The sequence below is a fragment of the Zalophus californianus genome, chromosome 5 (genome assembly GCF_009762305.2).
Source record: "Zalophus californianus isolate mZalCal1 chromosome 5, mZalCal1.pri.v2, whole genome shotgun sequence".
Classification (NCBI taxonomy): domain Eukaryota; kingdom Metazoa; phylum Chordata; class Mammalia; order Carnivora; family Otariidae; genus Zalophus; species Zalophus californianus.
The window spans coordinates 49,332,065-49,347,047 of NC_045599.1; the positions used below are offsets into that span (position 1 = coordinate 49,332,065).

Sequence of the window (14,983 nt, forward strand, 5' to 3'; positions counted from 1 at the left end):
GGCATTAACGTCCCAAATAGAGTCTCAAATACTAGTTCCAAATCCTAAAATTCCCTTAGTGTATTAATTATTAGCCCTCTGTTATGAAAGTACAGCCCTGATCAAACATTTCGAGACACCTAGGTATTTGTAGCAAGAGAAAGGAAGTTTGGATTAAAGAAAATAGTAATAAGAGCTTCCTAATACAAGTAACCTAATCTACAATTTTATCCTGAAGCCTGCCACATATCTCCTTTAAAAAAAAAAACAAAAAAAACTCCTAACCAATCATTTGTATCCCTACTGGAAAGACCAAACATTGACACTGATTTCCAAAAGCAAGACCAATGTATACTTGCAGCTTTCACTAAAACATTTAACATTTCCATAAATTTTGTCAAAATCAGTTATAGTTCACTAAATCATGATTAAATATTAAATGAGCTAAGTCAACTAAAAGATTTATGATCTTAGGACCTATTCGTTTTTGTGCAGAAGTATCGGACGTATACAATAGTAGTGAGAGTAGCATAATGGACTCCCATCCATACACTATCAAGATAATAAAATTCAAGATGTTGCTATTCTTGCTGTATCTTTCTCTGTTCTTCACTTTCTTTTAAAAGCAAATCTCAAACATCCTGTCATTTCAGTCCTGCATACTTCAATATGCATCCCTAAAAATTATAAATACTTTTAAGATGTCTTTTTAAGATTATTTCTTTTTGGGGGCACCTGGGTGGCTCAATCGTTAAGCGTCTGCCTTCGGCTCAGGTCATGATCCCGGGGTCCTGGGATCGAGCCCCGCATTGGGCTCCCTGCTCTGCAGGAAGCCTGCTTCTCCCTCTCCCGCTCCCCCTGCTTGTGTTCCCTCTCTCGCTGTCTCTCTCTCTCTGTCAAATAAATAAATAAAATCTTTAAAAAAAGATTATTTTTGTACAGTATGGAAACATTAGTTTTCTCAATATACAAGAAGTCAAGTTGAATTTTTCAACATATTTTTTCCACTGCTGAAACCTATAGCAACTATATAATTAAAATTAAAAGATCTTTCAATAAGCATTATTTTCTATAAGGTTTCATTAATTGCCTATGGCTTATAACTACATTAAAGCTAGACATGTTATTTAAATATAGCATAAACCCCCAATCTTTTATTTTATAAGAAAATTAATTTCTTGTTTTTACAAAGAGAAATAAAAGTGGTCACTAATTTGATCCCCATACGAGTCACCAGAAAAAAAATGGTCACTAAGGCCTAGCAAAAGAAAAAATAAAAAAGTTACCCCATAGCTGTTCAAAATAGATAGTATATCCATCCCTACACAAGTATACAGTGGGTGCAAAACCATACTCTACACACTGTAAAGAATACTAGAAAATCTTCCAATGGTCTAGTGATTCAGTGGGGGCACTTCTCAGTAACTCAGAGTCAAATATTCCTCATTGTGATAAATCTAAAGATAACATCACATCACTTAACATCCATCCTACTAAATGATACAAGTTATAAAACTTCAATATACTTTAACTGAAAACTGTACTTGATATATTTACCATGGCTGTTACTTTGTCTCAGGAAGAATAGGGAACACAGAATTTTAGGGATGCCATGAGTTGTGCCAGAACTGACTTGCTAAGTTTCTTAAAGCTAAACCCTAAGATTGTAAAAACAAGTAAAGGGACCTTCATTCATAAAAGAGATTTTTCCCTAACTGAGCAAATAATAATTTGATATATTGAAAAAGATATGTTAAACATACCCTGCCCAGGTTGTCTGGGGAAAGGGAATGGAAGTTATGGACATATTAATCAACTGAACATAGAAGGATGGCTGATTTTTCACTTGTCAAATAACATTTTTGAATGGAAGCATTTCTTCTGGCTCTCAATATAAAGCATTTTGTAGATTTCCCCTCTCCTCATTTTTAGCAGTCATATTATCAAACAAGAATTAGCTGTGAAATAAAGTTACTTTAAAGCATATAAATCTTAAAAGGTTAATTCATATTCTACTTCTCTTTCATAATTGCCTATATAAGGCACAAGCCATTCATCTTAGAAAGAATTAAAAGGAGTTACCCAAGAGGCCAACAACAATACCAAAAATCTAGGAAGGCTGAGAGTTGGTCAGTTAGAATCTTCATCTCAATAAAAGATACAAAGAGAGATAAACCCTTACCTCAGCTATTTAAGTACATACAAGAAGGAGACTTACAACGCATATGTTGACATTGACTAACTTCTGACTGCATGAGGTAACAGTGCTCTCATACACACATTATTCATCTGCTGTATGTTACTTGTCCTAACCTTTCAATTTAATTGAATCTAACAGAACCTATTAAATTCAGTCTGGTTGTATAAGATTATGACAGTCATTAATGAGCCAGACTTTTAAGTGCATTAAAGATAAACTGACTGGTTAAGAGGGCTTTCCCCTTTTGTTCCCTTGCTGTTTACTGCAATGAAAACTACAATACCAATATTTTTAGGCCTGTAATACTGACTTTCCCTCATGTCTGAATCAAGTTAGGTTTAAACTTGCTGGTTACTCGCATTTACACATAAACCAACACTAATTTGGTAAAATTTAAGTCGCAATCTTCAAAATAATGCAACAGACTGACTCAATTTCACTCTCCACTTTGAAAAAAAAAAAAAAAACAAGCTGAGCTACAGATTTATCTCGGGAATGACCTCTGAGGCAAGTGTATAATAAACATTCATTTTTATTTGTTCTTTTTCCCCCCATCCTTTTCTCTACCAAAAGCAGACTGTAAAACTTAAATCATACAAATGTCAGGAGTTCCTGCAAATAGGTTGCTTGTTTTAGTTAAAAATATTTGACGATCCTTTTAAAGTTTTCAAATTTCTCTCCTTCCATGTGAGCATTGCTTGAAAAAAAGAAAGTAAGGATTTTATTGCTATGTGTGTGCATGTGGGGGGATAGCCATAGGACTGTTTTTGGCACAGATTTATTTAAAACAAATATTAAAAACTCCAGATCCTCCTAAAAGGTGATGAGAATGATATCTCACTACTCTTTGTAGCGACAGTTTTGGTTGTTGTTGGTTGTTTTTGTTTGTTTGTTTGTTTGTTTTTTTATTTCAGTGACATATTACACCTGAAAACACAAGTTACATAGCACTGATTGCACAAACTTTATGTCTGGAAAAGGTATGCTCACCCGCTGTATGAAGAGTGAAAATTCAAAGTAGATTTTATGGTAGTGGCATCAATGATAACTTTAAAATATATAGGTACTGTCACTTGCGGAAAAGAAAGATCATTTAAACAATTTAACTTAGAGGAACTGTGTGATGAGCAGACCGTGCTAAAGGTAAATTATTTCAAATATATATAACAAAACTTAAGTGTGTCTCATTCACCACTCTAAAAATATGGGTCATTGAATCAGAAAGATTATTTAACAAGTCTCCAGTTCTTAAGATGATTTATCCCAATACCCCAAATGATAACATTCTCTACTGAAATCAGACAAAAAGGCAGTAAAGTATGTTTGAGCACAGGCGCTCCACACAGTAGTTACGAGTTGCTCAAAAGAGTGGAGTTCTAAAATTTATTTTGATTTTCTTAAACTCACTCACTTGTGACCAATCTCATGTGCAATGGTAAAAGCGGAACCCAGGCCAATGTCTTCATTAATGCTGCAGCTCCTTTCAGGCTCACACATTCCAGCCACAGAGGCCAAGCCTGAATAAACAGAAGGAGACACAAAGGGTCAAGCCAAGGTGTTTCAGTCTTAAAAAGCCCATACTTATAAATGCCTGGATTCTTTTTAATAACCTCCATGCACAGAAGGAACAGTTGGCAAAAGGTTAACTTTCTAGTCATTTGCAAAATCACTGGGGGGAGTTTCACTTTGCCGGCTAGACATTAATATTTTTTGAACTGCAGTCAGTGCTGGAAAATGTCTAGACTAGGGGTTAGATTTATAAATTTTACTTCTGGTAACTTGGGACCACCTAGTAACTTGAGCCAGAAGAGGGAATTCAAGAAAGCATTTCTATTTTAACATTCTTCAGGCTGTAGAAAAGCAAAATACATCCACATTATTTTTCTAAAGAGATCTGTTTAAGTTTAGTGGGTTCATAAAAATATACAAGCAACTTTTTAGTTACCAAAAAAAGGGAATCCCAAATGGTTTTTTTTAAATGACATTTTTTTATAAAAGCAAAAATGAATGATTCAAAAGAGAAAAAGGAGAACTGTTAAAAATAGGAGGTTTTGCATTTTTTTAATCTTCTGAAATAAGTCCTGATAGTGATGCAACAATTTCTTTAGGTACTTTAATGGAAAGAAAGACATTCGTATATTCAGTGGTTATCTCCTCTCCCATCCCCCTTCAATGCATTAGCTTTACTAATAAAGCAAAAACTACAGTGTTAATTCACTGATTCTAATGAAATGTTCCGTTCTCAAGGTATTCCTCCCTTGGGAATTTTAGCTTGTAAAAGTTTTCATATTTACTTCCAAATGAATATCACGCCCTGTGAATTGGTACGTAACTTTAAAAACAGTACTTAGAAAAAAAGAATTTTTGTGTGAAAAATGTCATGTGTTATAAGGAAACAGATGCCAAATTATACTTAACACATATAGGAACGAAAGTTATTTAAAAGAAATTGAAGGAAAAGTAGGAAAAACATTTTGTATGTTAGTAATCTACTATCGTTACCCAAATAATAATTATCTAACCACAAAAAGTGATTCGAATCCAATTCAATGAATATTTATTGACCGCAATAAGCAATGTTCCATGCTAGGTACAATTTCCCAGTTACACTAATTTGGAACGATAAAAGCTATTCAATTAATATTTTTACTGATAAGAAAGCTCTAGAAATTGTTTCTCTGTACCTTCTAATATAAAATATGAACATAACAGCCACACTGGAACAGAGATGAGGTCAGTGCTAGATTTGCTAATAGATCGTTTGTTCTTCCTACTGTTTTATGTGGAGGGAGCATGAGCTGGGGAAGGGGTTGATTTCTGTTTCTGAGTTATTGTAAATACTAGTGTTATCCTTGTTGTGCCCTTCCATCTACTTAGAAGTCTTGGGACCTGAAGAAGAGGAAGTAAAAAGAGGGACTAGTTGGGGCATAAGTCACTAAGGTGACTTAATTTTTTTAGTAAATCACAAATATTTAAGAAATGTTAGTTCTAAATTCCCCTGGGAGAAAGAGAGATAAGGAGAGAAAGAAAACCAAAAAAGTGTGCAGTAGATTATCTGGCTAAGCTATTGAGTTCAGTATCATTCATGATATGGGAAGAACAAAGCCACACTGTTTGAATACTGTTTCTGTTTTAAGCTTTATGAAACTTGGTTAAAAAACAATTACTGAGAATAATTATTATTGTTAAATTAACATTTCTTATATTTCCCAAAATATATTATTCCATGGGTTAGATTTTTGTTCATTGTCATTGTGACTGTTTGGTATATACCATGTGGTGATATTTTTAACCGAGAATTTTCAACGACTCCCCAGGGTGTATTTGCAAGCACAGATTTACCTCTCTATCTGATATAAAATTAACTTAGTTGTTCTCCTAAAAGACCAACTTCAGAAAGAACATATTTGGGAAATAACTAAGTTAAAACTTCAGAGCTAAATCCTAACTGAAATAAAATAATTTAGAGCTAATCTATTTTCACAACGCCTACAACTTTCTATATTCCTATAAAATTGAGGCTGTCAAAGTTCTTATGTGTGATTGTGTTAATAGGGGTTTGATTACTATTTGGGTCATTTAGATTTCCTCAGTTTGATGGCCACAGTTTGCACCCTTAAATCTACTTAGCCATGTTACAATTGGTCATCAGAGTTACTAAGCAAGAGAATATGCAAGTATTAGCATAAAAACCAACATGAAAGTTGACAGAATGACCACCCAAAAAGAAAAACCCTGACCACCATTCTGTACTGATAATATATTTTTCACATATGAAGGTCAACACATGTATACATATGCAGTCATTTGGTTTTCACCATGAGATAGTATAAAAGATAATTTATAATGGCTTATAATTTGAAAATAATGTATCCTGAGCTTGAAAATGCATTGACATGAACCAAAGTATTAATGTATTGATTTTGGAAATTAATAAGCTATAAAAATTGGAATACATATTTGGGAAAGAAAGAGATGTTGGGTAGAAGCATATCTCGAAGCTACTTCAGTAAAAATAACAACATAAGTATAGGCAGTGTTATTACTAACGTCCTAAGGAAGAACACATCTCAGTGTAAACAATCTACCTTCAAAAAGCAGAGTAGAATGTGTATAGATATATACATATGTATTTCCTCAGAATATATATATATACAATGGAAAAATACAAGCTTTAGCTTATACCTCCTTTGAAGCTTAGTGTCAATTGTATTTAAAATTGATGAAGCACTTAGTAAATGCTTTCAGATATTGAACAATAACAGAGAGGTTAAGTTAAACAGTATAATTTCTACAACAAATTTAATAATACCAGTGCATTTTTACAGTACTTCTTTATTAAATATCTTTCTATTATTTTTCCTTTAAGTGATTGTTACAATATCCCTGTTACATAAGGGCAGATATTGCTCCTACTTCACAGATAAGGAATTGAGGAATAAAGACCTAAATAAAGAGGAAAATCTAATGCACTGAAACAGTCAAAGCCAGTTGTTAGTTTCCAGTTTCCACTTTAGGGTCCTTTCCAATGGATTGTTTTGCTTTTATTAACCTAAAAACCTAAATCTTTTTGATGTGAGATCTCTCAGTAAAGAGAGTTCTTTCTACATTATGCTTTTTAACTAGCAAATTTCTCTACCCTAAATACTGATCATTGGCTAACTGGGATTTATTTTCTAGCCTTAAATCCTGAGGGAAATGGGATAGGAGAAGAATAGAAAGGCAGATAAAAATCAAGAGAAATTTTAATCTCTACAGAGAGGACTTTCTGAATTGCCCCAGGAAACTGGGTAACACATTTTCTCCCACCTCTACTTAAATTTGATCTTCCCAAAATTCTTATGAGGGGCATAGGAATAGATTTCATAACTGTTCCTTTACAGACAAGAAAATTGAGACTTATCATAGAGAAACTAGAAAATTCACCTTCAGGTCCTTAACTTTTGAGTCTGTAATCAGTCTCTATGACACTAAAAAAATTATCTTAGAAGAAAAATCTCCCGTTCTTAAAAATAACTAGTTGCTTAACAATTCAGTCTACTTGAAAGCTACCATTTCCCCCATTTGTACTTGCAGTTAACTTTTAACCAGAATGAAGTTATACTCTGCAACAAAATGTGACTTTTTAAATTCTAGAATATGCAGAAATGCTTTTTAAAAAAAAAAATATTTGGGAGGCACAAGAAAGATAATCCTGTCCTCTCTACTGCTGGTTGTAATATTTCACATTTTTTTTTTATTGTTGCTCAGGTCCTGAAAATTTCCAGCATCTTAATTTATGGGGATATACTCGCTACACAAAATTGCACCAAAGTACATTAAGAACACAATGTCTCCCTTTTAAGTATCCCCCTACGTTTCCCCCTTTCCTTTCCTAGCCTGATATTTGAAGATGCTGCGTGCTTTCATTTGCTCTTAAATTCCTTGGTATTTTTGGAAAATACATTACAGACTGGTAACTTTTGATTTATCATGATTGTTTGAAGATTTAGAATCATCTTCTAAGTTATTTTTAATCATCATTCTACTTGTTTCCTAGTAAGTGACATATCCACATGGTCAGGTTTAACAATTTATAGGAGTAATTTCAGATGTGCCAGAAAGGAAAATGACCAAATTAATGATAAAGAGTAAAGCCACTGGACCAAAAAGACAATCTGAACTATCCTCCCATTATAAAAAACTTACCCAATGTTCCACAGGGCTTATTTTTATAAGTGCAGATATCATATCTATAGAGGAGAAAAAAGAGAGATGAAATTTGTAATCTGATCAAATTTGTAAAATATTTTCGTATATTCATCACATTTCTTTCTTAGAGCTCTGGGTTGGCAGACCACAATCGGTACAATTATGAGCAGCCAGCTGGAGCGTGGGCATTTTCAGCACTCTGGGGGACACACCGGCTGCACTACACTCACAGCCTCTGGCTGCAAGCCAATGGGACACCTGCCAGTAAGAAAGAAAGGTTAAAGTGGATTTCTATAATTGTGAGTTCCATAAAACCATCTACCATACTGTTTTGAAGCTAGAATAGCTTGTCTGCAGATTGCTACTGCTTCTGCAAAAAAGCAAATGGGTGGCTTTTTCTTCCCAATCTCTTTGAACCTGCTGGAATATTTTTTTTATTATAGCCACAGATTGTGTTTTATACTTCTGAGCTATAAGCACTATCTGGCGTTCCTTCAACTCTATCACAGATTCTTGTTTAAAAATAAAATAGCACAATATAGCAATGGGAATAAAATTGGTATCACAAAGTTTTCCTACTTATATACCGGATATATAGCATAGTTAAAATACAAATATTTTTACGTGAATTTGCAAACAACTAAATAAATAGCTCAATAGACGCTTTCCTACTGTTGGCTGGACTTACTCTAATGCTATATTGCATTACAACTCAATACAAAAGATGAAGTCCATAAGTAATGCTGCATATTTTAAAATATATTATATTTAGAATGCTGAATCAATATTGATGTGAACACCTATTTTAAGCATTTTTAATAATATTCTTGTAAACCAATCTTCAAACCAAAAGTATTCCATTTCTAAAGTGAGAATAAAAAATAAATTTAAAAGAACTGACCATTTTTATTTGCCTATGTTTTATGCTAGAAATGAAAAGGTTTTCAGGTAAAATATAAAATTTCACAAACTACGGGAAAATCGAAGTTGTAAAAGTTCTTTGTATATAAATAATGGTTAGTCCATATTACTGGGGGAAGTGATTAATAATTAATCCCATTCTTGTTCACTAGATCAAAATGTATTTTCAAAAAATAAATATCACATCCAGCATACCACTGTACTGTTGAACTCATTAAAATCCCTGGAGATGCCCTTTGCCTATTTTTAGAGTTTTGAACTCTTCATCTTGTACACTTTACATTTGGGGAAAGGGACTTCTCCTCTTGCATAGCTTTCTCTTCTATCATTCACATACTCATCTCCCCCTTGTCTTGAAATTGGTAAACTATGGGACTGCAGTATCTGGTACATTCTTGAATGTAAGACATAGAGAGGGCACTTGGTATATTTACCAAAGCACCTGAAAATATATTCTGGGTGTCACAAAATCAATTTATCTTGTGCTCATGCTGTATAATGACTACAATGTTATGAAGACACAACCCATCCCAGGAGTCTTCAAGACAATGTAAACAAAGACTTTTCATGGGTAATGCAGATATAAATGTCTACACAGAATCTATAACCAAATTCTCACCTTCTACATATGTCTTTTCCTAAAACTGATCTGCCTGAGAATGCAAGCACCTGCAAGCCACCAGCTTCCCTTTCCTCTTTTGCCTTTCACAATTGCCCTGTTTCTGCTTTCAAAAAAGAAAGCTTACTTCTCACCCATCCCAAACATTGTTATGGTGCATTGTCTCCTGGGTGTAAAGGTCTCCAGGATGGGGAGCAAGATGGTGGAAGAGTGGGAGACCTGGATTTTCTCTGGTCCCAGGAATTCAGCTGGATATGGACCAAACCATTCTGAACACCTACGAACTCAACAGGAGATCCAAGAAAAGAATAGCAACAACTCTCTGAACAGAAAAGTGACCACTTTCTGGAAGGTAGGACGTGTGGAGAAGTGAATCCAAGGCGACATTCAGGAGGATAGATGGTGGGGGAGGGGGCCAACGTTGGCCGCTTCTGGCAAGTGATAGAGCCAGGAAGCTCAAAATCGGAACTTTTAGAAGTCTGCTCCGCTGAGGGACGTCACTCCAGGGGCTAACTGAGGGGTGGCAACCTGACTGGGACAGTGTGGTCTCAGGACCCTCGGGGCCACAGAAAGACCGGGAGTGCCTGAGTGTGGCAGAGCACCCAGGTATCAGAGCAGGGAAGCCGGCTGCAGAGACGGATCAAAGGCAGGGGCTCTCAGCTCGGGGGTTGCCATAACCATGATCCGCGGCACAGTCAGGCCACTGCTCTTCCAGCAGAGACCCAACAAGCACAGACCAGGGAAACGGGAGTGACTGCTTATCTCTGGGGGCTCCCTGAGGAATGGGGCCCCAAGTTCCCGGCACCTCCGGGCACAGATTGGGAGGTCGCCATTTTCACTCTCGTCCTCCAAAACTGTATGGAAAGCTTGCAGGGAACAAAAGCTCAAGAGCAAACCCGATCAGATTACGTACCTCTGACCGGCAAGGGAGGGGCAATTCTGCCTCCGGCAAAGACATTTGGGAACCACGGCAACGGACCCCTCCCCCAGAAGATCAGCAAGAACAGCCAGCCAAGACCAAGTTTATCGATCAATGAGAACAGCAGAACTCCAGTGCTAGAGGAATACTGTACATAGAATTCATGGCTTTTTTACCATGATTCTTTAGACTTTCAAAGTTAATTTTTTTTTGAATTTTTCTTTTTCCCTTTTTCAACCAACATTTTATCAATCCCTTTTTTAAAAGATATTTTTTATTTTTCATTTTTACACTCATATTCTACCCCTTCATAGTAGTTACCCTTATTTTTGGTATATATATATATATATATATATATATATATATATATATATATACACACACACACATATATATATATATACATAAGTTGTTCTCTCTTTAAAATTTTGGGATACAGTTTCTTCTAACAGATCAAAATATACCCTAAATCTCTAGGGTATGGCTTTGTTCTAGTCTCCTGGCTGACCACATTCTCTCCTTTTTTTTTTTTTAAATCCTCTTCTTTCTTTTATCAACCAACTTCTTATCAATTCCTTTTATAAAATCTTTCATAATTTTCATCTTTAGAGTCATCTTCCATCCCTTCATCGTATTAACCCTTACAGCTGTGCATATGTAAGTTTTTCTTTCGTTAAAAATTTTGGGAGGCACTTTCTTCTAACAGACCAAAATTCGCCCAAAATCTAGTGTGTGCCACTGATCTATACACCAGCCTGATCATATTGGACCATATTCTGTTTTGTTTTGTTTTGTTTTTGTTTGTTTTATAGTTTTCTTTTTTCTTCTTCTTCTTCTTTTTTCTTTCTTTCCCTTTCTTTTCCCCTGGTTTCAGGTCTTTTCTTTTCTTTTTTTTTAAAGATTTTATTTATTTATTTCAGAGAGAGAGAGAATGAGAGATAGAAAGCACGAGAGGGAAGAGGGCCAGAGGGAGAGGCAGACTCCCCGCTGAGCAGGAAGCCCGATGCAGGACTCGATCCCGGGACTCCAGGACAGTGACCTGAGCCGAAGGCAGTTGCTTAACCAACTGAGCCAACCAGGTGCCTGGTTTCAGCTCTTTTCTGATTTGTTTAGTATATATTTTCTGGGGACATTGTTACCCTGTTAGCATTTTGTTCTCTCATTCATCTATTCTCCTCTGGACAAAATGACAAGATGGAAAAAATCACCTCAACAAAAAGAACAAGAGGCAATACCGTCTGCCAGGGACCTAATCAATACACACATTAGTAAGATGTCAGAACTGGAGTTCAGAATGATGATTTTAAAGATACTAGCTTGGCTTGAAAAAAGCATGGAAGTTATTAGAGAAACCCTTTCTGGAGAAATAAAAGAACTAAAATCTAACCAAGTCAAAATCAAAAAGGCTATTAATGAGGTGCAATCAAAAATGGAGACTCTAACTGCTAAGATAATTGAGGCAGAAGAGAGAATTAGTGATATAGAGGACCAAATGATGGAAAATAAAGAAGCTGAGAAAAAGAGAGATAAACTACTGGATCACGAGGGCAGAATTCAAGAGAGAAGCTATACCATAAGACGAAACAACATTAGAATAATTGGGATCCCAGAAGAAGAAGAAAGAGAGAGGGGGGCAGAAGGTATATTGGAGCAAAATATACCAGAGAACTTCCTTAATTTGGGGAAGGAAACAGGCATAAAAATCCAGGAGGCACAGAAAACCCCTCTCAAAATCAATAAAAATAGGTCAACACCCCAACATATAATAGTAAAACTTATGAGTCTCAGAGACAAAGAGAAAGTCCTGAAAGCAACTCGGGAGAAGAGATATGTAACCCACAATGATAGAAACATTAAATTGGCAACAGACGTATTCACAGAGACCTGGCAGGCCAGAAAGGAATGGCATGATATATTCAGAGCACTAAATGAGAAAAATATGCAGCCAAGAATACTATATCCAGCTAGGCTGTCATTGAAAATAGAAGGAGAGATAAAAAGCTTCCAGGACAAACAAAAACTAAAGGAATTTGCAAACACGAAATCAGCCCTACGAGAAATATTGAAAGGAGTCCTCTAAGCAAAGAGAGAGCATAAAAGCAACATAGACCAGAAAAGAACACAGACAAGATACAGTAACAGTCACCTACAGGCAATACAATGGCACTATTGTATTGTTCAGATTACAATTGTATTGAAAGATATTCATATCTTTCAATAGTTACCTTGAATGTAAATAGGCTAAATGCCCCAATCAAAAGACACAGGCTATCAGACTGGATAAAAAACCAAGACCCATCGATATGCTGTCTGAAAGAGACTTATTTTAGACCCAAAGACACCCCCAGATTGAAAGTGAAGGGGTGGAAAACCATTTACCATGCTAATGGACACCAAAAGAAAGCTTGGGGGGCGATCCTTATATCAGACAAATTAGATTTTAGAACAAAGACTGTAATAAGAGATGAGGAAGGACACTATATCCTACATAAAGGGTCTATCCAACAAGATCTAACAACTGTAAATATCTATACCCCTAACATGGGAGCAGCCAATTATATAAGCCAATTAATAACAAAAGCAAAGAAACACATTGACAACAATACAATAATAGTGGGGGACTTTAACACCCCCGATTGAAATGGACAGATCATCTAAGCAAAAGATCAACAAGGAAATAACGACTTTACATGACACACTGGACCAAATGAACGTCACAGATATATTCAGAACATTCCATCCCAAAGCAACAGAATACACATTCTTCTCTAGTGCCCATGGAACATTCTCTAGAATAGATCACATTCTAGGTCACAAATCAGGTCTCAAACAGTACCAAAAGATTGGGATCATTCCCTGCATATTTTCAGACCACAATGCTTGGAAACTAGAACTCAACCAGAAGAGGAAAGTAGGAAATAACTCAAATACATGGAGGCTAAAGAGCATCCTACTAAAGAATGAATGGGTCAATCAGGAAATTAAAGAAGAATTAAAAAAATTCCTGGAAACCAATGAAAATCAAAACACAACTGTTCAAAATCTTTGGGATACAGCAAAGGCGGTCCTAAGAGGAAAGTATATAGCAATACAAGCCTTTCTCAAGAATCAAGAAAGGTCTCAAATACACAACCTAACCCTATACCTAAAGGAGCTGGACAAAGAACAGCAAATAAAGCCTAAACCCAACAGGAGAAGAGAAATAATAAAGATCAGAGCAGAAATCAATGAAATAGAAACCAAAAGAACAGTAGAACAGATCAGTGAAACTAGGAGATGGTTCTTTGAAAGAATTAACAAGATTGATAAACCCCTGGCCAGACTTATCAAAAAGAAAAGAGAAATGACCCAAATCAACAAAATCATGAATGAAAGAGGAGAGATCACAACCAAGACCAAAGAAATACAAACAATTATAAGAACATATTATGAGCAACTGTATGCCAGTAAATTAGATAATCTGGAAGAAATGGATGCACTCCTAGAGATGTATCAACTACCAAAACTGAACCAGGAAGATACAGAAAACCAGAACAGACCCATAACTACTAAGGAAATTGAAGCAGTCATCAAAAATCTCCCAAAAAGCAAGAGCCCAGGGCCAGATGGCTTCCCAGGGGAACTCTATCAAACATTTAAAGAAGAATTAATACCTACTCTTCTGAAACTGTTCCAAAAAATAGAAATGGAAGGAAAACTTCCAAACTCATTTTATGAGGCCACCATTACCTTCATCCCCAAACCAAAGACCCCATCAAAAAAGAGAATTACAGACCAATATCCTTGATGAACATGGATGCAAAAATTCTCAACAAAATACTAGCCAATAGGATTCAACAGCACATTAAAAGGATTATTCACCACGACCAAGTGGGATTTATCCCTGGGCTACAAGGTTGGATCAACATCCGCAAATCAATCAATGTGATACAATACATTAAGAAAAGAAAGAACAAGAACCATATGATCACCTCAATAGATGCAGAAAAAGCATTTGACAAAGTACAGCATCCTTTCTTGATCAAAACTCTTCAGAGTATAGGGATAGAAGGTACATACCTCAATATCATAAAAGCCATCTATGAAAAAAACACAGTGAATATCATTCTCAATGGGGAAAGCTGAGAGCTTTCCCCCTAAGGTCAGGAACGCGGCAGGGATGTCCACTCTCACCACTGCTATTCAACATAGTATTAAAAGTCCTAGCCACAGCAATCAGACAACAAAAAGAAATAAAAGGCATCCAAATCGACAAAGAAGAAGTCAAACTCTCACTCTTTGCAGATGATATGATATTTTATGTGGAAAACCCAAAAGACGCCACCCCAAAACTGCTAGAACTCATACAGGAATTCATTAAAGTGGCAGGATATAAAATCAGTGCACAGAAATCAGTGGCATTCCTACACACCAACAACAAGACAAATGAGAGAGAGATTAAAGAGTCAATCCCATTTATAATTGCACCCAAAACCATAAGATACCTAGGAATAAATCTAACCAAAGAGGCAAAGAATCTGTACTCAAAAAACTATAAAACACTCACGAAAGAAATTGAGGAAGACACAAAGAAATAGAAAAATGTTCCACGAAAGAAATTGAGGAAGACACAAAGAAATAGAAAAATGTTCCATGCCCATGGACTGGAAAAACA

At 35.7% G+C, this 14,983-nt stretch overlaps 1 protein-coding gene across 1 annotated transcript in view; it reads right to left on the reverse strand.

The window, feature by feature from the left end:
• ADAMTS6 (ADAM metallopeptidase with thrombospondin type 1 motif 6) overlaps positions 1–14,983 on the reverse strand; it is a 295,386-nt gene that overhangs the window by 163,560 nt on the left and 116,843 nt on the right. Inside the window, exons 7-8 of the mRNA XM_027606633.2 lie at positions 7,868–7,911; positions 3,591–3,696 (exon numbers count right to left, since the gene is read on the reverse strand). Coding sequence (XP_027462434.1) covers positions 3,591–3,696; positions 7,868–7,911 — 150 coding nt within the window. The remainder of the gene's footprint in view (positions 1–3,590; positions 3,697–7,867; positions 7,912–14,983) is intronic.